Source organism: Sipha flava, unplaced genomic scaffold (assembly GCF_003268045.1).
Source record: "Sipha flava isolate LNK unplaced genomic scaffold, YSA_version1 273_pilon_pilon, whole genome shotgun sequence".
Classification (NCBI taxonomy): Eukaryota; Metazoa; Arthropoda; class Insecta; order Hemiptera; family Aphididae; genus Sipha; species Sipha flava.
The window spans coordinates 425,562-449,964 of NW_020272938.1; the positions used below are offsets into that span (position 1 = coordinate 425,562).

General features: G+C 26.7%; 3 protein-coding genes across 5 annotated transcripts; 2 read left to right on the forward strand and 1 right to left on the reverse strand.

The window, feature by feature from the left end:
• Positions 1-150: 150 nt before the first annotated feature.
• LOC112685327 (protein FAM166B-like) lies at positions 151-14,347 on the reverse strand. Of its 3 annotated transcripts, XM_025557172.1 has the most exons (7): positions 14,245-14,347; positions 14,002-14,160; positions 9,372-9,447; positions 9,073-9,244; positions 8,788-9,003; positions 3,812-3,933; positions 151-250 (listed from the first exon to the last, which is right to left on the reverse strand). In XM_025557172.1, exons 2-7 carry the CDS (start codon positions 14,070-14,072, stop codon positions 215-217), a joined length of 693 nt encoding a protein of 230 aa, XP_025412957.1. In that variant the 5' UTR covers positions 14,073-14,160; positions 14,245-14,347; the 3' UTR covers positions 151-214. The 3 variants fall into 3 exon arrangements, with proteins under 3 accessions (XP_025412957.1, XP_025412956.1, XP_025412958.1); XM_025557171.1 differs by having other exon boundaries at positions 14,002-14,346; XM_025557173.1 differs by having other exon boundaries at positions 200-247; positions 14,002-14,346.
• Positions 14,348-14,470: 123 nt separating this feature from the next.
• On the forward strand, positions 14,471-20,357 carry LOC112685324. The gene is made up of 17 exons (XM_025557167.1): positions 14,471-14,803; positions 14,949-15,180; positions 15,262-15,430; positions 15,666-15,873; positions 15,949-16,198; positions 16,268-16,636; positions 16,692-17,004; positions 17,082-17,329; positions 18,068-18,239; positions 18,321-18,562; positions 18,633-18,744; positions 18,819-18,905; positions 18,971-19,105; positions 19,233-19,365; positions 19,434-19,697; positions 19,755-19,913; positions 20,002-20,357. The coding sequence occupies exons 1-17, from the start codon at positions 14,734-14,736 to the stop codon at positions 20,088-20,090; spliced, it is 3,252 nt and encodes a 1,083-aa protein (XP_025412952.1). The 5' UTR covers positions 14,471-14,733; the 3' UTR covers positions 20,091-20,357.
• A 3,210-nt stretch (positions 20,358-23,567) lies between these two features.
• Positions 23,568-24,034, forward strand: LOC112685329 (the record flags this gene model as incomplete). Its single annotated transcript, XM_025557175.1, has 1 exon — positions 23,568-24,034. A coding segment is annotated over exon 1 (342 nt), but the record flags the coding sequence as incomplete, so codon positions are not given.
• Between the last annotated feature and the right edge of the window lie 369 nt (positions 24,035-24,403).

Below are 24,403 nucleotides of genomic sequence, written 5' to 3' on the forward strand. Positions count from 1 at the left end.
GACATAATTTATTGTTTAGTTTAATATTAATAAGTTTGTCTGATCTTAATAACATATAAAAAAAAAATATATTTTAGGTAACTAATTGCACATTGAAAAAATGTGTTTAAGTTTTACATACAAATATAACTTTGGAAAAAGTACTATTTCATAATTTATTTACTAAAAGTAAATAGAATTGAAATTAATAATTAAATAATAATTTATCTAAAAATTATCTAGTGCATTCTTTAACAGCATTTTCAATCTTCTGAAAAATATTAAATAATTTTAATTTATAATAATATTTATAAAAATTTCATAGTATCATATAAATATGATTAAAATATATTTACACATATTTCAAATGATACAAATGTTATAACATTATTCATAATAATATCTTCCAAACATTAAATGTACATTTAATTAATATATATGTAAAATGTTATGTTATATATAATTTATTCTGTTATACTTAGTATATTTTTGTTTTAACTCAATCATGGATTTAGGTGGCCAGAGGAGTATCTCCCAATATCCCCCAAAAATGTTTTTTTATAAACGGTAAAAAAAACCTATTCAATTGATATTTATTAATACATATATATATACATTGATATTATAGGTATTAAATTGTATATGTATATGTATATGTATTTTTATTATATAAAATCATTTAATTTTTTTAAAAAAAATTAACCCCCCCCCCCCACACACACACACAATTTAAAAATACGCCACTATTATTAATTTTAATACTACAATTTTTTCCTAAAGCTACAACTTATAATATAAATACAGTCGAGTCACGATAGCTCGAAGTTGAAGGGGGATAAAAATTTACTTAAAGATATGTATTATTCGAAATACCTACCTCGAAATTATCAAAATTAAATCAAAACTTCTAATAATGTAATAAAATATAATTTTAAAAATTTACGATAAAAAAACGTTATGATAAATATATGTGCATAAATGTAAACACAAAATCTTCTAATTTGCCTATGATTTTGAATATAGAAGTATTCAAGTCTTCGACAGATTCAACAAATTGCCTAAAAGTTTGTAATTGCTTAGTTCATCGTAATCATATTTAAAGGTCTTTCAGGCTCATCAGGAATCATTATTTGATATACGAGTACATGTTACACATTTTATACCCATAATTTCGTTAGCAATAAAAATAAATATCGTATATACGAGTACTATATAATACAAGTTTATAATAGTCCACTGACTACAACATTATCAATAATTGTAGCATACGATTGAAATATAGTCGGTTGATCGACATAGTGTATCTGCTACAATTTGCCAATCATATCCATTGTCATCAACGTCATTGTTTTCTAAACATACATCACCCTCACACTGCTGCTCTTCATTAAAATATAATTCAGCTTTGAAAAAATTGACAATAGTATTTGGTTGTACATTAATATACATACTAACCAGGGGCGTATCAAAAGGAGGGATGTGGAGGTCAGATACCCCCTTATAGGCCTTTTTAAAGTTGTATAAAATAGTATTCTTAATGTAAGGAAATTATAAGGAAACAAAAAAATATTGCAAGGATTTATTGTAAATTATTATTTTAACACATTTAATATACATCTTTTATTATTTATTATCAGGGGCTTCATTTTTTTTTGAGGGGAGGGGGGGGTAGACTATGGCAAATGCCTCACTCTAAAAAATTTTAAAAGTCGGCAATTCTTTGTCCGATGATCAAATGCTAAAATCGGTAAATAGTAAATTTTTATTTACTATTTTGTACTCAGAAATCAGATAATATTCCCTTTTAAATACACGTTCACGGTTTATTAAAAGTTGGAATACACTGGCTCCTCCACAGTTTATGACAATCGTTATTACGCGAACCTTATAAACTCTATTTTTGGTATATTATATATTTCTATATACGAGTATGTGATCTTTATAAAACAGTTTTCGTGATATCGATACCATAAAAATTGAGCTCATAATGTATAAAAAACCGTTAAAATCGTTCCTATTCACCCTAAACTACGGTACATTATTATTGGACATTATATTGGAGATACAATTTTATGTTTTTATAAATAAGTTCTGCAAAGAATTAAATATACAAATAATAAAATTATAAGTATTTATTTAATTAGATTTACATTATTATTCTATTAAACCTATTGATAGGTAACTTATGACCTATAGGATAAGTAAATAAATAAATTGCCATCTTTAATGTTATTATTTAATTGGGTAAATTGAAATGTTTCATGTTCTTTGTTTATCATCATGACATCATTATTCATTACTAATCCTTACATGTTTTTTCCCAAAAAAATATTTTATTGATAGTCTATCGTCCATAAATATTTAAATATTTAGGTAACCATAATTTTTTAAATATTATGAAGTCGACAAATTTAATCAGTTGCTCCACCCTTTCAAAAGTTGAAATGACGTCCCTCTTTATTATTTAAATGTGCAAGTACTTAGGTTTAGAAATTTTCCTTCCATAATAATTTGTTTGTAACTGATCCCCCTTCCCATATAAAAGTTATGTATACGCCACTGATACTAACCATTACATACTTACTATTTTTGTGCATTCGCTAATAATCGGTTTCTATCTACTCGTTTACTTTTTGTTATACAGAGTACAGATATAGCAGATATAATAATACATTTCGACTAGGTAAGCTATTTATCACAATTTTATATTCGAATTAACAAGACTTTAAAACGTTGAGAGTTTTAAGAATTTCTAGGGGAATAAGTAAAAAATCGAGTTATCAAATTTTTCGAGTAATCGAAGTTCAAGTTGTCGCGACTTGACTGTATATATATCATATTTGTATATATATATGGCTATGAGCTCCTCCCGTGAAAAACTTCTGGATCCGCTCCTGTTCTAATCGTAACATTTAAATACAATAAGGTATCCAAAAATACTAAAAAAAGTTATGCATAATACAATGATTTATGTATGGTTCTTAATTATGTTTAGTTAAAAAATTAAAATTTTCAAATGAATAATTAATTTTTCTCTTCAAAAATTATAAGAATTATAGATTATACTACAAAAAACAAAAATTTCTGAGAGCCGTGTGATTAGTATATAGACATTCAGTTATGGCGTACTATTGAATACAAGGTGACAAATAAAAAACATAGTATCACACCTATTTCATAAAATATAAGCAGCCATTTAAAATTTACTTTATCTTTCACTACCTACATAATTCAAAGTCACCAATTTATAAAATGTAAAATATAGTAAAAGTACTTGAATTTTTTTTTAAGTTATAGTATTTATAACTATAGATTAATAAAGCATGGTAATATATATTCATTTTTATAATTAGTAAATTATAAACTATTTTGGATCATAAACATTGAAAAAAATGTATCTTATTCTTTCTATAGAATTTAAAAATTGAATATGTTAAAGTTTTTACCAAATATAAAGATATTTTTTTAGGAAATGTAATAAAAAAATGTATACAATTTTAAGTCTATAAAAAAAGACATAATAAAGATTAAAAACCCAACATTATGAAATACTGAAATTTGTTACAGTCAAATTACAAATTAGACATAAATTAATTATATAATTATTGAATATTACTATTAATATTTTCGTTTTATTACATACATACATTTATACATTTGTCTTACCTATATCATAAAAAATAAAGTTTCAATATTTAATCAATATGATAAGTAAATTATAATAAAAAATTAATTATAATTAATTAAATTATTAATTTTTAATTTATATTAAATTAATATTATGCAATTAAATACACAAAAATATAAATAAAAATATAAATAGTTTCATTACCGATAGTCCAAGTTTTGCGGAATGATGAAAAGGTAGACTCACTGCAATATTAGATACTTTGAGTCTTGGAATATGACCTGTATAACCAGCTATAGGTGGCAATTCTGAAGACACTTTGTGATCTACAAAATAAATTAAGATATTATCCTCTATGAACCAAATAATAATGAAAAATGGTTGAAAGTATTTTATAGGCAATAATAATTAATTCGATCTTATACTGTATCATGTTATTAACTTTAATAAATATTTCACGTGATTTCTAAACTATTTACATACCGCTTAAATAAAATGAAACTTTATAACTAAATTCTTATAAAATAAAAAAATTAAAATAGCACATACGTAGAAATTAAAGGCCGGTTTACATGCAAAAACTTATTGGAAGTTTTATTGGACATTTAATACAGACAATATAACGTACATTATATAGTATCTACGCAATCCAATTTTTACTAAATTTTCCATCTCAGTTTCAACAGTTTTTCTCTTCACTCTTCAGTGTTATTCAGTTATTACAGTGATTTTTGTCGATATAAAAGAAGTACTGTTATGATTTTTTTACTATAATGTCCTTAGTACATGTGCAATAGAATTTAATCAAAAGAATTTGTTGTATATCAGACATGTTCGCAAAATAATAAAAAATACCACTCAAATCAAATTTTTTATAATTTATTAAATAATATAGGTAAATATAACTACTATAATATATTGTAATTATTAAAAAAAACCAAATTAGGTTGTTAAAACAGTTCTGCGATAGCAGTTGTCCGTTACACACACACATTGTGTACGCTCCTTTCCCAATGTGTTTTTCTATAGCTACCTAAAACTTTTTTTTTTTTGTTAATTTCTATCCTATAAGTTTTACTTTCACACAGAGTAAAACAAAATATTATTCATAGTTAACAATCGGCTGGTGCGTTACACACTTTCGCATACGTCGTCGCTAATCGTAGGTCGCTACGGTGACTTCGATATCATTATTACTCTCACGCGGTCACGCTATCGCCGTCATCCCGTACTGGCTCCATTATCTTATCTTATTTATATAATAACCGCCAGCATAGCTATTCATATTTTATACCAAATAAAATTAGTAAATTAAAGGAATAATACAACACTGGTGACAACTCCAATAGGAAGTTTACCACGATTAAAATTAATAAATCACAACTAATTCTCCTCCTAGTAACGAATGAATTATACAGAGCGGTAGTAAAAGGAATCTTTCTGCCTCCTCTGATCCTACCTTACCACAATCACCGTATACTAAAGTACATAAAAATTATTTTCGTCTTCAAATCGAACTTTTTAAAAACCACCTTTTTAATGTTTTTCAACCTCACCAAGATATTCCTCCTGTCAACTCTAATACGGTTCTTAGTAGTCCTGATATGTCTTTACCTCTTTCTCCATCAATTAAACATTTTTCGCCGAGTGATATAAAATTTGCAATTCATAAGCACACTCTTAAAAAGTCTCCGGGCTTTGACCTAATAACAACTGAAGTAGCCAGATGCCTTCCTAAACGTGCAATCGTCTTACTTACTCATATATATATATATATATAACACCATACTCAGATTGTCATACTTCCCACTTTTATGGAAGTTCTACAAAATCATACTTTTCCCAAAACTAAACAAGGCCTCTGACCTGGTAACGTCATATAAACCAATTAGTCTATTACCTTTCTTCAGAAAAGTGCTAGAAAGACTCATACTTAATCGCTTACTTCCCATAATCAGTGAAAAAAATATACTTCTTAACTATCAATTAGGTTTTCGAGCACAACGTTCAACAATTCATCAAGTACATAAGCTAGTAGACTCGGTTTCTTTCGCATTTGAAAAAAAAAATGTATTGTTCTTGCGTATTTCTTGACATTCAACAGGCCTTTGACCATGTATGGCAAGAAGGGCTGCTGTACAAGGTAAAAGCACTTTTGCCCCCAACTTACCACACTTAATACTTACAGTAACGCTACTTAAATCATATCTAACTGATCGCTATTTTCAAGTTCATTTTAAATTTGCATACTCTAACATAGCAAACATCCGAGATGGTGTTCCACAGAGTGGCATCCTTTCTCCAATACTATATAACTTATATGCTTCTGATCAACCAACCTCCGCTAACACCATTGTGGCAGACTATGCAGATGACAAACTTATCATATCTATAAATGAAAACCCTATTGTAGCATCGCATAATCTACAAAATCATCTTTCCCTTATGGAAACCGGGTACAACAATTGGAGAATTAAGGTAAACCAAACCAAATTTAATCACACAACTTTTACCCTTAAGCTAGGATACTGCCCACCAGTCACTCTATATGGCACACAAATTCCGTATACTCCAACACTAAAATATCTTGGCATAACCCTTGACCGTAAACTCACATGGGCCCAACATACACGGGTAAAAATACACTCCATAACATACAAACATACACTCCAACTAAATTTGCGACTTCGTATGCTTAAATCATTACTCGTCAATAACAAACACACCAACCTTAACATAAAACCACTAATGTATAAATCCCTTATCAAACTTATTTGGACCTATGGTCTCCAACTGTGGGGAAATGCAAAAAAATCAAATACAAATCGTATTCAGACATTTCAAAAAATTGCATTAAGAAAATTAACAAACTCCCCTTGTTATGTTTCTAATCATACTCTTCACACTGACCTAAAAATCAAAACTGTAAAAGAAGAAGCAGTTACTTATTATAAAAAATTCCATAATCGACTTGCAACTCATTCCAATCTTCTAATTAAAGCTTTGTCATCAAATGCTATTCCTGGTAATTCTCCAAGGTGCTTAAAACGAAACTGGTGTAGAGATTTGTTAACTTAACAAAATAATATTAAAAAAAAAAAAATTAAAGTAGAGGAATCATTAAAGAATAAAATAATTAGTTAATGTATAAATTGCCAGGAATGTGGTCAAACAAGATCATACTGTGGCTACCCATTACGCCGTGTTTGGTGTAGCGCTTTCCATCAATCATCTGCCTATCCAAACTGCACATCTTCCCAACAATTTACTTATACGCAGGCGACATCAAGTCAAAATTTTAACCAATCCCCCCCCGACATCTCTTGACATCATTGGCGCCCGGAGGGGGGCAAGAGGGGGCATTTCCTCCCCCCTGCAATTCAATAGAATGTCGAATATTTTAACTTTTATTTTGATTTATCAACATTTTATTGATATTTTTACTTTAGTGTGTGCCGTGTGGTATTGTTGATCGTATTAACAATATATTATAAGGCGTACCTACAAAATAATGCGTATTACATTAATCGCGCAAAATTAAATACGTTTCAATTCTGTGAATTGATATTAATCGCCTAGTGTGTAAACCACTTATGACGATTGACGCACCACGCACACATAGCTTCAGTTTTTATTTAACTAATTTTTTAGGTTGTAAGGAATATATTTTTTAATGTTCTTTTAGGTGTTGGATTTCATATAATTCTAACACAATTTGTAGTTTACAAGGAATAAACTTTTTTTAATGTATTTTTTTTTGTTTGATTTCATTATGCCCCCTCCTGATAAGTTTCCTGCAGGCGCCCATGCTTGACATTAACAACCTAATGTCCAGCTTCATGCAGGAATTTAAATCTTTAATAAACCCTCTTATAACGCTTCTTACCAAGGTAATATCCTATCTTGATAAAAAAAATGACTAACAATACTTTCACAAACAAATTACTCACAATACTTCTTTTCAATGCAAATGGCTTAAAATATAATGAAAATGAGCTCCAAATAGTGTTACACAACAAACGTAAATGGCGATTCAAAATTAATCAGTCAAAATCTATACACACTACATTCACACTTCGTCTCTCTCCTTGCCCTGAAATATTTATATATGGCGCACAAATTCCTACTTCTTCTACAGTCAAATATCTAGGTCTAACTCTAAATCGCAGACTTACTTGGCTCCCCATCTTAAAACTAAAAGACCTAATTTAAACTGTAGTTTGCGCTTATTGAAAACTTTTTGCAATAACAATAAACCGTTCGGTATCGAACATTTCAAAAGATCTCAATACGAAATTTTTTTTATAATTAATGTATTAATTTAATAAAGATGACACTTCGAGAGTAATTTTACAATTGACCCGCACATTCAGGAGCTGCGACCACTAACGTGTGAATAAACGTATTGAAACATAGGTGTTCAATTTTAGGCGATTTTTCGCAGCGGCTAAAAACCACGACCGTGCGCGGCTAAACCGCTACGTGTGAAACCAGCTTTACTGTATACAAAATCCGTTTTACTTGATACGATTAGTCAATCGTGTTCGATAAACCGACCTTAGTAATCTATAATTGAAAATTTGTAATAATTTTAAGGGTTTATTAGAATATTTTTAAAAACATTGGAAAATCCCATAAAACATCTTTATCTACGTATTATCTCTATTTAATTTTCAATAAAGTAAAACGTAAATTTATTTTTATCAGTTTTTTCAACTGAAAAAACAAATAATTAATGTATTTTCATTGTAAAAAAACACTACAAATTAATTTCAAAACGTATACATGACAGATATAATTACAAGTTATATTATTAAAGTATAATACCATTGTTAAATGAATCACTACATTCACTACATTTAGATGTTGAATAATAAAATTAAAATTAAAAAAAAACTAAAAATTATATTCAAAAACAACAATTTTGTAGTAATTTCAAATGAATAAAATATATTATTATATTAGGTTAGAAGAAAAGTTTTATTTTTTTTAATGAGATTTTAACATAGTAATTGTTTCACTCCAACAATTACGTATTAATTATAAAACAGCAAAGGATAATAAAAAACAGATTAGGTAAAATATAATTAAGTTAAACGTAAAGTATTGAAGTATCAGATCGAAAATAATGAGCGTAAAAATTAAAAAGTAAAATAACTGATAAACAGAATCACATTTACCTTTAAAATCTTTGCTTCTTTTATATTTATTTAATGTATGTTGTAAACGCATATTAGCTTTATCTGGTACCATTTTCGGGGGTAAAAAGCGAACAGGCTTGTCAATAGTTTTTCGACTTTGCTCTGATGATAATTTTACGAGCATATTTTCTTCGCATTCTTGCGCTAGAGTACAAAATGTTTTGCCATACCGGAAATGCATCCCTGGTATATATCCTAAGTACAAATTTTAACAGTCCATAATAAACAAATAAATTCTACAAAATAATAGTTATAATAAATTACCAGTATAGCCTAAAATATATCTTTGATAATTATTAACTGTTTCTTGTTGTTTGTCAGTATTGATTTTAAAATCATTTACACTAGGCTTAGGTTGTAGTTTGTCTAATGGACTATCTCTTAAATATACATTTTTTAAATCGCATTGTTTTATCATTCCTTTTTCTCGTAATTCCTTAAATGTATTAAAATATAAATTAAATTAAATTCGTTTTTTAAATCATACAACTGATTATTATTTTTGTTTGGTTATTAATAAAAAATTATTATAATTTAGTATTTATAATCATTATAATTTAAACCTGGATAATTTCCAGAGTATTGGCTCCATATCTTTTTCCAAAACGAAATTTTAATGTTGGACAATGACCAGTGTATCTATAAAAGACAAAATTAAAAATAATTAATGATTTTACACAAATAATTTCGTTATTATGTATATATCTATTTTATTTAAAAATGTAGACATTTTTTTTTCAAAATTTGCTCACAATATAATATCTTCAGATAAAAAATATTTATATTAAATAGTATCATCATAAAACATTTATAAGCTATAACATAATGCTGAGGACCTAAAAATATGATATAATTTATTGATGTATTGATTTATAGATAAATAGGTAACCTTAAATAATATATATATGGATTTTTATTTTTTTATCAACACAATTTAAATGTGTGTTAGAACAAAAAAGGAAACAAAATATAAAATATAGGCCAAAGTTTTATGTATACTTTTATACATTAACTAATAATTTATTACGAGTACAGCATTTTCCTTATTAAAATTTCAAAGTGAACTTAAATGATTTATTTAATATGCGATTGAATAGGTGTTTAAAATTTTATAATTCAATAATATGGAAAACGCGAATTGGATCCCGAGATTTAGTCACTTAAAATAAACATAGTTGAGACCACGGTGTTATTTGATAATACTCGAATTGATTCCGTGGTAATGTCTTTATTTTATATATTATTTAAAGTTTTCATGCAGAATTTAATGCTAATATTAATTTAGCTGATCCAAAAGTTTTTGTTTTAATAGACATTTTACTTGGAATTCAGGGTGAAATTTAGGTATCACCTAGTTCAGCCACAAAGCCAATTAAAAAAACAGCAGAAAAAAAATGCTTTGTCTTACTAGTGAAGAATTTTCCCGATTAAATTTTGTAAAAGACGCGTCTTTAAACTCATTCTCTAGCTTAACCTTATTATTAACTTATTATAATATAAATATTTACGATAAAAAAAAAAAAAAAAATACAATATTTTAAGTTAAAATTAAGCTAATTTAATAATGATTTTAATTAATATTTTAATAATTTTTACATCAGACCGTTATCTTAATGTAACAAAAAACTACATTTTTGGGAGACATTCTATCCAACTTCCACGTGGTGCCTCTAGTGTAACGTTAATATGCAACTCATGTACTCTATAAAATATACGAAGACTTAAATCGTTTAATCCAATTGGGGCCAAACTTATGTACTCCATAAAATACATCCAGACCCAATTCATGCTGTTTTCGAAATCTGGTACTCAACTCGAGTTTGTTCAAATAATCATTTTCTTCGCAATTATTAATTTATATTCAAAAATTGGATGGACATTTTTAAAAGGGATAGTAAATTACTTTTTTGTATATATAATATTCGTATATTTTAAAATAGGAAATGCACACTTTTACATAAACAATGCATATTTATTATAATGCAATAGCGGAAAGTAAGAGTAGCTGGTACTACCAGGGCCAAATAACAATAACAAGCAGTTGACACGAAATGATGGAAAGGTTTACTTTTTACTAAGATTTTCACCAAGGCCACAATGCATAGAATAGTCGCATTTTTATGTTAAACATTTCAAAAACAAAAAAGTTAATTAGTTTGATGAACATCATTATAATTTTATATCTATAAATCTACAATACTTTTCAAATAATTATACTCAAAATTGGTTTAAAAAAAGGATACTAAATAGCATTGTTAACTTTTTGTTATAGACATTTTCACATTGTTATAATATAAATCAATAATATGCGTAGCAGAAAAAAACATTTATGAGAAAACTTCTATGAACCATTACTAATTACATTCGCTATAGATACTGACATAATTAAGAAAGTGAGATCGAAGAAAACTTATAGTAAACTATAAAGAGAAAAAAATGTTTTAAAATCACCTAATATTATACTAGTTAGTTCTCATGTATGAAACATATAAATAAGAATATGAGTATGTTATTAAAATAACGGGACTAGCGTGTAGAATAAAATATGTATGTATATATTTTGATAAATGTTATAATATTATATAAGAATAGCTATCTATTCGGTTATATGTAACTGTTATAACTATTATACTTGTATAATATACTATTCATTAAATGTTTATTGCTGAAATTCAAAATTAATTGAAAATTCAGTTTTTGCAAATTTTTCATTGTAAAATTGAAAGTAAATACCAACAGAATCTATAAAAAAATATATTGTACAGCAATATTACCCGATGGAATTTTTAATGCATAGTGCACTAGTAAAAATATGTACTTATATTAATAAATGCATATTATGTGAGTTCAAATAAAATACCTATAGGACTAAAGTGGTGCACCTTGAAGAAATAATGTCAAATATGGAAGTTTCAAATAATTAACTCCTAATGGAAATAGGAAATAATATAATATACTATATAGTGTTATAACAGTCAAGGCCATGGTCATTTTATGTTTTGTTCATTTCAAAATCGTTCGTTAATATTGTAAAGAGAAATTAAATATATACTTACAAATAAATAGGTGTTTTAAAATTCTAGTGTATTATTTATAAATTGTTTTCTCGTCGGTGAAATGCGTAATTACAAAAACATTTAACCATCGCTTTTAAAAAAATAAGTACTCACCAACATTCTATAATTGTTTAATAATAGATTTTTTTTAATGAGTTTAAGAATGGATATATTCTCATTTTACTACTATTCTCTTATTTTTTTATTAATTCCTCCTACATTTTAAATTACGAAGTATAGGTATAGAAAAATAATTAATTCGAAGACAATATTTTATATTAACTTTTAATAAATATAAATGCAAAACCAAAATGAAAATACATGAATAATAGATACCTATTTGAATATTAAATATAATTTAGTCGAAATCCGAGACCCTCCTCATAAATACTTCAATATAGCACGCTATTTATCTAAATACATCACATTCAACTAACACGTTTATTCGTATAATTATTTTAATGATTTTTAGAATATTAACCATGGAATTAATTAGATTCATTTAATTTAATTATATTTAATTAAATTATAAATTAGTCATTACCAAATAAATTTGAACATTTTGGGTTTTTAAACAATAAAAAGTAGTTTATACTTCGAAAAATATGAACATTTTGTTACTATTTAGAATTCAATCTATTTGATTTTAAATGTTTATCAATTTATTTTTATGTTAAGGTAGTTATATTTTCCAGAATATATAATAATTTATATAAAATGAGCAATGATTAGATCAAAAAAAAAAAAATCACCCACCGCTGGGAAGTTTCCAATATATAAAGTGATAAGATTACAACATCATAAGTATAAAACTAAATAGGTAAATTTAAGTATAGACTAATCAAAAAAAAAAATACTATTAGTTAGATTTCCGTTATTACGTGGTCTACAAAATACGATTTTACACAAGCGTAAGAATAAAACGTGAACAGTGATTTAAATTAGGCACTCGTCACGCTTCGTTTACTTCGGAAAAGGATAGTACCGTTCTAGTATATTATTAGTTTAAATTATAACGAGAAGACATTTTTATTGTAAATGAATATAATATAATATAGCATATTTACTATCAAACAGAAATATATGTTTAACAAAAAATACTCGAGATTTTATTAAAACAGAAGAATACTACTTCTTTGAAGTTTTTATTCCTTGATTTCTCAAAAAATTATAGAAGTAATAAGATGAAAATTAAAAAATGTTTAGATACTCAATTAAAAATTAGTAAACTTGTAACTACTAATTAATATTATAGGTAACAGTATAAAAAGTCAATAATAATAATTTTTAAAAACGTCATTGCGTAGAAGTTATATTATCCTCATGGGCGCTCGCAGGGGGGAGCCAAAGGGGCCATTGCCCCTACTGGTAATTTTTGTTTCAAAACTATTGTTAATTTAATACCATGCATATTAATTATAACATAATTTTATTGAGATCCATTTATGAAGTTTAGTAAAATTTATCATATTTTTAGATATTCTAAAATGTATAATCTTGAATGTATTTATTTGTTTACAATGTTTAGGCAAGACTGCATATCGCTTAAGACTATAAATTCTCCCGAGGACCGATTTCTATGGTATTTGATTTTGTTCTCATATATTTTTAGATACACGTTGTGACTTTTAGAATTTTAATCTTGCCCCGGGTGGGATTTTATACTGCGGGCGCGCTTGATTATCCTATATAGTTAAGTCAATGGTTTTGTAGTATAGAATAACTATTTCTACAGTCGACGGTTTTATTGTATTTGTAAAATTACCATCAACAGCTAATGAGCATAAAGCTATAATTAAATGATTTTCCCAAATTGTTTATCACGCATATTAATGAATTAGTAAATTTTAAGATCATTAATAATATTAGAATCTACCTAAACGAACACTACGTTGAATATTATACTTCATAATGCAAATTATTATAACTCAATTCAAAAAATGATAAATGCAAAAATAACCGTTGTCGGCTGCAGGTATTTTTGTACTGCCAACTGATAAATGTTGCATTTAACAAAGAGTAACCGACATTTTTATTGATTTTTTTCACATTATTACAAACCTTGTATACACATATATAAAGGACCTTTCGAGGGTATGACGTTGTAATAAGAAAAAATAAAAATGTAGAAACTTACCCCGGTAAAAGCGCACCATTGGACTGACTGAAAAGTTTTTCTCGTTCTTTTTTACTACATTCTATTACCATTTCAAATTTGTTTCGAGCGAATAAATAATTAAACTTTGTGTGCACACGGCTGCTGGGGAGGCTCTCGAAAACGTTTTACTGTATGAACCTAAGAGTGTACGGATAAGTGTTAACTCTCTGAACGTGCGTACGACACAATACGATCGAACGACGAACAACCCTCTTGACTTACTTCTGACTACGGGAATGATTGCAGATTTCGTTTTTCGGAAAGTTTCCCCCACGATTTCACCGCGCGATTAGTACCCACTTACGTCGATGGGTTGTCGTCATGCAAACGCGAAGTGTTTATATTCAATAACGGCGCACTCTTGTGTCGAGTTCTCGTCGAGCGCTTGAATGCGTAGATAACACGACAATAAGTGATAACGACAAAACTGTTTGCGATAAACTCTTATCACACGTGTGTCGTGTCACACGAAATGCCAATAGGAATGATTTATTAATACCGTTCGACCGATGAACAGAATTTCAATATTGAATTAACGCCAACCGTTCTAATAGTTGCATTTCTCCCGCATTAAGATCTCATCGTATGTGCATCTCACGATTGTAAAACTGCCTACTAAACAGTTCTAAAGTATTAACCGTCGGTTTGCAGTCTAATGTCTGGTTGTTAATCTGGTTCAATGAGCTGAACAGATATTTTTTAACCATTGGAATGGTTTTTTTTAAGTATTTTTTAGTGATTATTTTACTTCCATACTTGTACTGTGAAAGTCAGATTGATGGCAAGTGTTTTCATTTTATAAACATTTTTTATCCTCGTTTAATAATTTTCCAACAAATATTCAGTTATCCCATTCGATATAATATATACATATATTTTAATGATTTAATAATTACATTCTTCAAATGTTTGTTTTTCTTTTTTAGATGATTTTACAAATGTCAATACTAGTTTACAGTTAGTAACAAGGTTTTCTCAAAATCGTATTCATGGCTCAATATTATTTTCCCAACATTCTACAAATGATGATATTATTCAAATTACTGTTTCATTAAATAATTTTGGAGAGCCATCACAATGGTCGTGGCAAATAAAAGAATTTCCAGTTGATTACACTATTTTAACTGATCGATGTACTGACAAAAACCTTGGCAACAAGTAATTTAGTAGCTGTATATCAAAGAAATGTATGTCTTATCATAAATATTTTTAATGACAAAATTGCTGATTAATTTATAGACTTATTAACTTTGATGATACATTTGGAGCATTGACTTTGGAGAATCATACACAACTTCAGTTTTCAATATCAAAATCTATTTTAGAACTTACTGGTCCATTGGGAATTTGGTATAGGTCATTATTACTTAAAGATAATGTTGGAAATACTATTTGTTCAACAATTATGGTATGTTTATTATTTTAATGATTGCTTTACTTAACATTATAAAATAATAAATTCTTATTAGAGTATGTGAAATAAATATAAAAAATATACATCTTAATTAAACTAAGTAGGTAAAATTTGCTTGATTTTATATTAAATTTTTTTAATTTATAAAGCTATTTTTTTTCATATTTAATATTATTTTTAATAAACTAATGAGTAATATTTAACAGTAAAAATTAATGATTTTTATTAGGCAAAAGATGATTCAAAATTGAGAGTGGCTGAGGCAAATTTTCAAACACGATTTTTCGGCAAAATTTATATAATTTGGGTTGGAATATCTGGAAGTTTAATGGATGCTATCATATTTACAAATCTTGAGGATAGAAAAAGTTTGAAATCTGAGCTTAGTACCAATAATTGGAAAATTTTCTCAACTGATGTTCTTGAAACTAATTTAGGTTTGATATAATTGTTATAAATATATTTTACACTAAAACATCATTGTTTAATTTTGATATAATTTTAATTTTTAGGTAAATCAAAACTCAATTGTGATGCTCTACAAATTCTATATGATCCAGAATCTACCGGGTTGGGTGATTTAGGTGCTCGTCTTGGACCAGTCCAAATTGGAAAAAAGTCATTAATTCGCGATACTAATTTAGCAACATTTGATATTGAGTATGAAAATAGAGTTTTATACATGGTTCTGTTTGATAGTGATCATACTGAAAATATTTTAGACTGTGCTCAAATATATTTAAAAAAAAGCATGACACTCAAGTAATTATATTTTTTACAAATTATTTAACCTAAACTTAAAATCAAAATTTATGTGATATGTTGTTATAGAGGATTTGTAAATGAAACAAAAATAAATCTTGAATTAACCTTATGGCAAAAATCAAAATTTGAAGTAACCAATATTTATACAAAAGTTGAAACTGTTCAAAATGGCCTAACTTTAAGTTTACATGAAATACCATCGATTCCAAAAACATATAAAGTTCCATCAAATATAAATAATGATTGCTTGGGTGTTGGCAATGTTTTTAATCCTACTGGTCAAGTATTCCCTTCTACTGCTGAAAGACTCACTCAAGATCAATATGCTATTGGTGATTTAAGTGGAAAATATAATTATGGCAGTTCCATTTGGGATATATTTTTACCATTATTTGGAAGCAATAGTGTTATTCATAGATCATTAGTTTTATACATGTAAGTATAATCCTTTTTTTAAATATATAAGAATTAATAATATTTTTTTTTTTAGAAATAAAGAAATATGGACTTGTGCCACATTATTACCATTTACTGGTCCTAATTCTCAAACTAAAATTGCTTACTTAACAGCAGAGGCAATTTATCGTTATCCTTTAGTTGGAAGGATTATATTTCGACAGCCAGTTGACATAGGCGCTACTGAAACTATAATAATTATTGAAAGTTTAGTTCATGCTGATGGTACTACTCTAAAAGATTCAGATGAACATAGATGGTCTATAAACGTACAACCACCTGGTAAGGATTTTTATGACTGGATGAATCGATGTAAAAGTGCTGGCCTTATATATGACCCTTATAAGGTATTTTAATAATTTATGATTAAAATATTAATGTTTCTTTTGTTACTTGTGAGTTTATTAATTATCTTCAAAATTAGGTTGTAAAAAACAACATGTCATCTTTATGCAGCAAATCTCTTAAATACTGCAGTGTAGGGGATTTATCTTCTCGTTTGAATAGTTTGTCTATAGCAGGCAATAAATTAAACTCCATAAATATTAGTAGACGAATGTTTGTGGATGAATATATTTCATTATTTGGAATAAATTCAATTATTGGTAAATCACTTGTAATTTACAGTGATCATGGTCCTGAAGCTCGTGGAGATCGTTTAGCTTGTTCAAAGTAATTTTATGATTAATATACATGATGGTGGAAGTATCTAAAATGAACAAAGCTTGCATTTTTTTGTACAAATTTCAATCACTATATATTATTAATTAGGATAACAAAACTTTAAAACTTGCATGTTTACAATTATGAAATTATGAAAATTAATTATGAAAAATTATGAAAAATAATTACTAAATGATTTTGCCTGAATGTTAAAATGTAATCTAAAAATAAAATTTAAAAAATAAAAAATGAAATATTTTTTCAGAGAATGAATTACATGAGTTATAGTTAAAATTAGTTAAAATATTGTTTATGCCTGCTAGAAATAATCCTAAATTCTTTCTTTATAAACATTTTTAAAATTAAGTACATAAACTTTGAAATTCTTTATTTGTAAATAAAAATTCTTCCTCCAAAAGTATTACACTTAAATGTCTACGTAGTATGTTATTTATATTATATTTTAGTAGTATATAAATATATTTCTGAATAGCATACATGGTTAACAATAATATTTGATTTAAAACTTAATAACATATAATATAATTTGATTCTCTGAAGCTTTTTATATATAATTTTGGCTTTATTTTAATCTTCTTCTTCTATACTATACAAGGATAAAGATTATGTATAAAGTATTAAAGTTTGAATTTATAACATATTATGTATTATAATTAATGAATATGTTTGATTAAAGAAGATTAAAGAATAAAGTATATTTTAGAAATAATGATTTATTTACTTTAGGATTGAAAAAGTATGGCATAGAAAAGCAGTTGTAAAAGACTGGTATAGTGAAAATGACACAATATCTGTTTCTGGTAAAATTGAATTATTTCAACTTTCTGAGTATGATCCAGTTGATTTTGAAATCAACTTACAAGGTGTACAAGGTGGAAATAATTATTATGTTTATTCGGTAAGTTGTTTGTTTTAATTATAATCTAAATTTTGTACAGTTTTATCTTCAATGTATTATTAAAAATGTGTAATGTTATAGAATCCAGTTGATGGTGGTTTAGATTTACCATGTGAGAATTCAAATTTATATGAAGTCTGGGATCCATGGAATAATAAAGTAACTGGAACTTTACGATACGGTGATTGGAGTTCACGGTTTGGTTCGATACATGGTGCTAGAACATTAACTGCAATTGGCAATGATACACATGCTCAGCTATTTGGTCAATTGGTATTTTTGAGTCGTTCAGTTATAATACATGGTATACCTGCTAAAAAAAGGTGAGTTACAAATATATAATTTAAACAAGTTGATTTTACATCTAATATAATATAATAATTATGTTTATAGGTTAGCATGTTCTACAATTGAAAGAGGATATGCACCATCAGAAGCTAGAGAAATCAGAGCAATGGCTTCATTTCATAATCCAAATGGTTTTCTTTATGGTTATATACGAATGGTTTGTATTCTGCTATTTTTATCATTATATATATATATATATATATTATTCTATTATTTATTTTTATATTTTAGACTCAATTGATCTATAATGATGGAAGTAAAAGTGATACTGTGATAGAAGTTAATTTACATTATCCTGGGACATATAATCGAAATATAGTGAGTGAAGAATTTTAAGCCTATTAATTAAATTATTTCTACAATTCTGCACAATTGATTTTTAGACAAAAAATCATAAATGGGCGGTTTATGTCAATCCTGTTGGTATTGATGCAACTGTTGTAGATCATGGAACTCGGTGCACTGCAGCTGGGTACATATGGAATCCATATTACACTCAATTAGCTGATCCATTGAATGTAAAGTTATTTTTAAAATTGCTATGAATATATAATTTTATATTATATATAAAAATATAAACTTTATTTGATGACTGAGTCATTAGTTTTATTTAAAAATGTTTAAAATGTACATATATCTTTATAGATAATGCTTTATGAAAATGAATGTGGACCAGATCAACCTTTACGATGTTATGTTGGAGATATATCAGGTCGTCTTGGTAATATTGATGTTGGATCACATTCAATGGTATTTTCTGATCCAAATTTACCTTTAGGTAATAGTATAGAATAAAAAAAAGTACTTTTATAGCTCTATATTTTTAATATTCATTTATAATTTTAGAAGGAGAAATTTCTGCAATTGGAAGATCAATTATAGTGTTTTCAAAAAATGGTTTTCAAAAATTAGCTTGCGCTAACATTGAATATGACAAAGATATAATAAAATATGTAAATGTAAGAAGAACTACCAAGTATGAAACAACACATTTTTTCGAAGCTGTCAGAAGCGTATTGGGTGTCCCTGATTGGATGTTAACTGTCGACAGTAGAAAAACGAAAATATTACACAATGGAGCTTGTATTCAGTATTTGGTGCATTTCAAAGGTAAACTGTTCTTTAAGTTTAAATTAATTTGATTTTAATTGTATCTGTTTTATTTAGGATCCATTGCTAATGAATTAGAATCAGATTTTAGTAAACTTTTAACACTTGGATATTTACCTGCTCAAACACTAAAAATAAGTGGTTATTATCCTACTAAAGTTAAGTTGAAAATTCCATATCAAAGTTGCCCAGTATATAATAAAAAACTGGCATCAAGTAAGTTGTTTACACTCAAAACTTTTGAATACTTTTTATTTTATTTCATTTATATATAATATAAGGTATAACTAATTAATCGTTTTAGGTATATCATCTGCAGCGAAGTGGATTAAGAGTTATAGTTTAACAGTTACTATAACACTCATGTTTAATATATATGTTTTATTATTATAGGACAAACTCCTAATTAAGTTTACTATTTTATTCTTTATTATTGTTAGTTGTTATGTTAACATGTATGACCTCATAGTGGTGAATATTGATAATCACTGGTAATTCTCGACCTTTACTAATTATTTTAGCGAATTTTTTCTAGTTTTACAAATACCTCATATTGCAGACATTTACTGGTGATTGTTGACATGCATAATAGTTAATAAATAAATGTTGACAAACCAATAAAAATAATATAATTATAACTATTTTACAATTAATACTTAATAAAAGATACAAATTGACAAATAAATAATAAATATATTAAGATTGGTTAGTTAATAATTTAACTTAATACTTTATTCATTTTATTGTAGTTTATTGTGACATTTTTTTTTCTTTAACACCATAACTTCATTCATACATTTATTGTACTTTTCGGTACTTAAATAAAACAATTATCTTCCTTTTTTTTGGTCAATAGTTAATTAAACTTTTCATTCAAAATATCTTTCATATTTTCCATTTTCATGATTAATTATTTTCTGTTTAATTGAAATCAAAAATAATACTTTTAAATACTTGTTGCTCTAGATTTAGTATATGTGCCAATTCTAACAAAGGTATGATTTTAAATTAAAAAATCAGATTGTTAAATATCGATTAATATCTCGAGCTATAATAATAATAGCTGTGCTTATGGATTTAAAAAAATTATAGTTTCAAAACATTGTGATATAGCAATAACATCTTAAATCAAAATATTATTGAAAATATCTTTTAACATACAACGTGCTTTATGTATGGTCAATATTTACCAAACAATAGTTGTAATTTTCCACAATCACTGGTGACAACAAAAGCTATTTTGGCAACATTCACTTCAACTTTTAGTGTATAGTGATATACACTGGTGACTATCAACATTCATTGCTGTCATACACCTTAACAATTATATTGTTTATTCACAGTTTATCCATTTATATTTTAATTCATTTTTTTTACTTTTTGTGATAAAAAATTAATAAATATTTATTATGTTGCAATTTATTATGTTGTTTTAAAATGTTAATACATTTTTTTTTATTTATTTAAAGTAATTCAGACCTATAATCTGGATCTAGTATATTTATAATTTAATTATATAGGTTATGTATATATGTTCTTGACAAACTCTTAATTATATTGTCTGTAGTTCAAGGATCATTAGACAGCCAGAAATTGTTCAGTACCTATTTCGCAAATACATTAATTTTTTTAAACTAAACCAAGATACATATATTAATTCAATTATTAACCATTTATGTTTTATTTATTTATTTTTAATAGATAAAATTCAATATTTTTTTATGATTTAAACAATTATTTATCAAAATTAATTGTAAAAACAATATTACCTATTTTATGATTTTATATTGATCCCCTATGATTTTCTAATTGAATCCCTAAAGAGATTATTTTTCTACAGATATTTATATAAATTAATCAGTGATTAATAATCACATACCTAGCAAACAGTCAATTAATTATAATTTTTTTTTTTTTTTAAGTTATGACTTGAGGTATGGGGAAGCATACACACCTTAACTATTTTTAGATAACCTTTCTTTACTATGTCAGTTCAAACTTAAATAATTACAACTAATTGACACTGGGTTTGAAATAAGAGATTCATGTACCTTCAATAGTTTTTTCAGAGGAATAATTTTTTTTAAAATTTAAGTTTAAAATTTGAATAATAAAATAATAAAAAAAAATTAATTAAAATTAAAACTATTAAATATTTAAAACTCGTAAATTAATAAATAAATAAATAAAAGCTTAGCCTGGGAACATTATAATTATATTTGTAAAATATGACAGTAAAGAGCTAAACTTTTATGTATTATATTTGTGTAAACTATTTGTTTATTTATTTATAGATAATATTTACGGTTGACATTTTCATACTTAATGTTGATACGTTTTTAACCTCAATAGAAATGGATACAATTATTTTAATTAAGAAAACATTTAGTGAGACACTGTGATTAGGCAAGTCTATTTCAAATAAACGGCCTATAATTAAATTCCCTTTGGGGATTAATACATACTGTATTGTATAATCGTATAAGAAATCTATGAACTCTACAACAGAAAAAAAAAATCGGTACTTAAATACAGTCTCCACAAAATCTCCTCCAAAATCCTCCAAGAGTTTTCTCACAAAGTTTCGCACACGCCTCGTATTAATTATTTTCCGTGTAATGATCTTTTGATCATTAAAAATCAGTGGAAATATTAAAATAATAAAGTCCATTATTCAACCCCTAATTTTAACAAATTAAATAATGTTACTTCCAGTCTTAGTTTTAATCAGAAAAAAACGCCAATTTTACTGCTGAGCACGGCACTGCTTTCAACTACACTAGAAAACTTTTTTGCTTATTTTTCAAGTAATTTAAAGCTGTTACTTCATCACTCCTTCAATTGACAACAGTTTTAAGACAATTGATTCCAACGTCTATACCTACTTATTAAACTCGTTTTCTTCATTAGTTCACTACATTTCATTCATTGTTAGAAATGATATTCTTTGTTTTTTATAATTATCTGTTTCTTTTTTTGAAAATCGTAAAATAAGAAACAATAAAAAACTATTTACAATAGCAATTACATAGTTTGGCTACTTGTGAAAGAAGTTTCAATGAAATGAAAAAAATAAAAACTTGGCTAAGGACATTGTTGGTTCAAGATAGGTTCAGCGATCTTTCAATACTATATATTGAAAAAGATATTTCGAAAAATATAAAAAGCGATGATATTTTGAATATCTTTGCTGATACAAATAGATATTTGTCATCAAAATAAAATATCAATTATTTTTAAATATACGTTATTTAGTGTTTTTTTAAAACAATTTAAACATACCTATCTAGATTTTTAATGGCAATAAGTTTTACTTGTACACAGGAAGGGGGTGTGGGAGCGAAGCCCCGCCGGTTACTTTACATTGAATTATTATAGCCTCCACAAAAATTCAATCAAATATCCGCCTATGGCGATAAAGATTTTGAAAACTAATTTAAATTCGTCATAAAGTCTTCTTTAGATCGACTTTCCCACTTTTTTGATTTTGTCTCCCAAATTAATAGAATTAAACAAATTGGAAACATAAAAATTAATTTTTGGATATGTTAAGTACAAAATAAAAAAATATGAGAAAGTTGATCTAAAGAAGACTTTACGAAAAATTCAAATAGGTTTTCAAAATCCTTATCGCCTTAATGCCCGGAATACACGAGGCTAGTTTTTCAAGCTAGGATAGCAAGGTAATACTAGTAAGCTAGAAATAATAGCTTTGTGTAAACAGAACTAGCTTTGTTTTTAAGCTAGCAAGCTAGGGGATATTTTAATAAGCTAGCGTGTCAAGCCAGGCAAGTTTAATAGGATTGCGTTCTATTTTTTTTTGAGCTAGCACACCTCCCACCACTGAATTTACTATCTTAGATAGTGTTCTATCTCCGTGTAGACGGCAAAGCTAGTACATGATCGGCTAGCGCAGTGTTCACGCTTTTTATTACGCCACGTGGTTTATTAAATGTGAATCGGTATTGTTGATGTAGGTTTTTTTATACGTCAAAATGCCAAAATTAAGTGGTGATCTTAATTTAAAGTTTGTAGAATTATATCACGAAGAAGAATGTCTATGGAATGTCAGTATTCCATCGTATAAAAATAAATCTATGCGTGATACATCACTACAAAAAATATGTGCAGAATTGAATACAATCGGCATACAAATGACAGTTAATGAAGTAAAAAATAAAATTAAAAATTTAAGAGCAACATACTGTCAAATGTCAACAATTGAAAAATCAACCAGGTCCGGTGCAGGTGCTAATGAGGAGTATAAACCTAAATTGAGTTGGTTCGAGGAAATGCATAATTTTATAAAAAATGTTCCAATGAAAAGAAAAACAACCGTAAGTTATATTTATTTTGTAAATAATTAATAAATAAATTAAAATAAATTTAACTACCTATTTAATTATTAATTCATTTATTATTATTCTTAATATTAAATATTATTTACAATATTATTAATGAATCATATTTCCTTGCCATGGCACCGCACCCTCGTTGTTAAAATAGTCTTTAATGGTTTCTCTTTTTTGGACTGCTGAAATCGAAGGATGGTTACTTCCTTGTCGACATAAATTTTCTAAGCCTGTAGTTTCTGTTCTCCATGTACCATGAATAATATTTCTTGCCTCAGTATCTTCACGGTCGATATCACAGTGCGTTATATAATTATTTCGTTTTTCTTTTCGTAACCAATTATGCAAACCAAT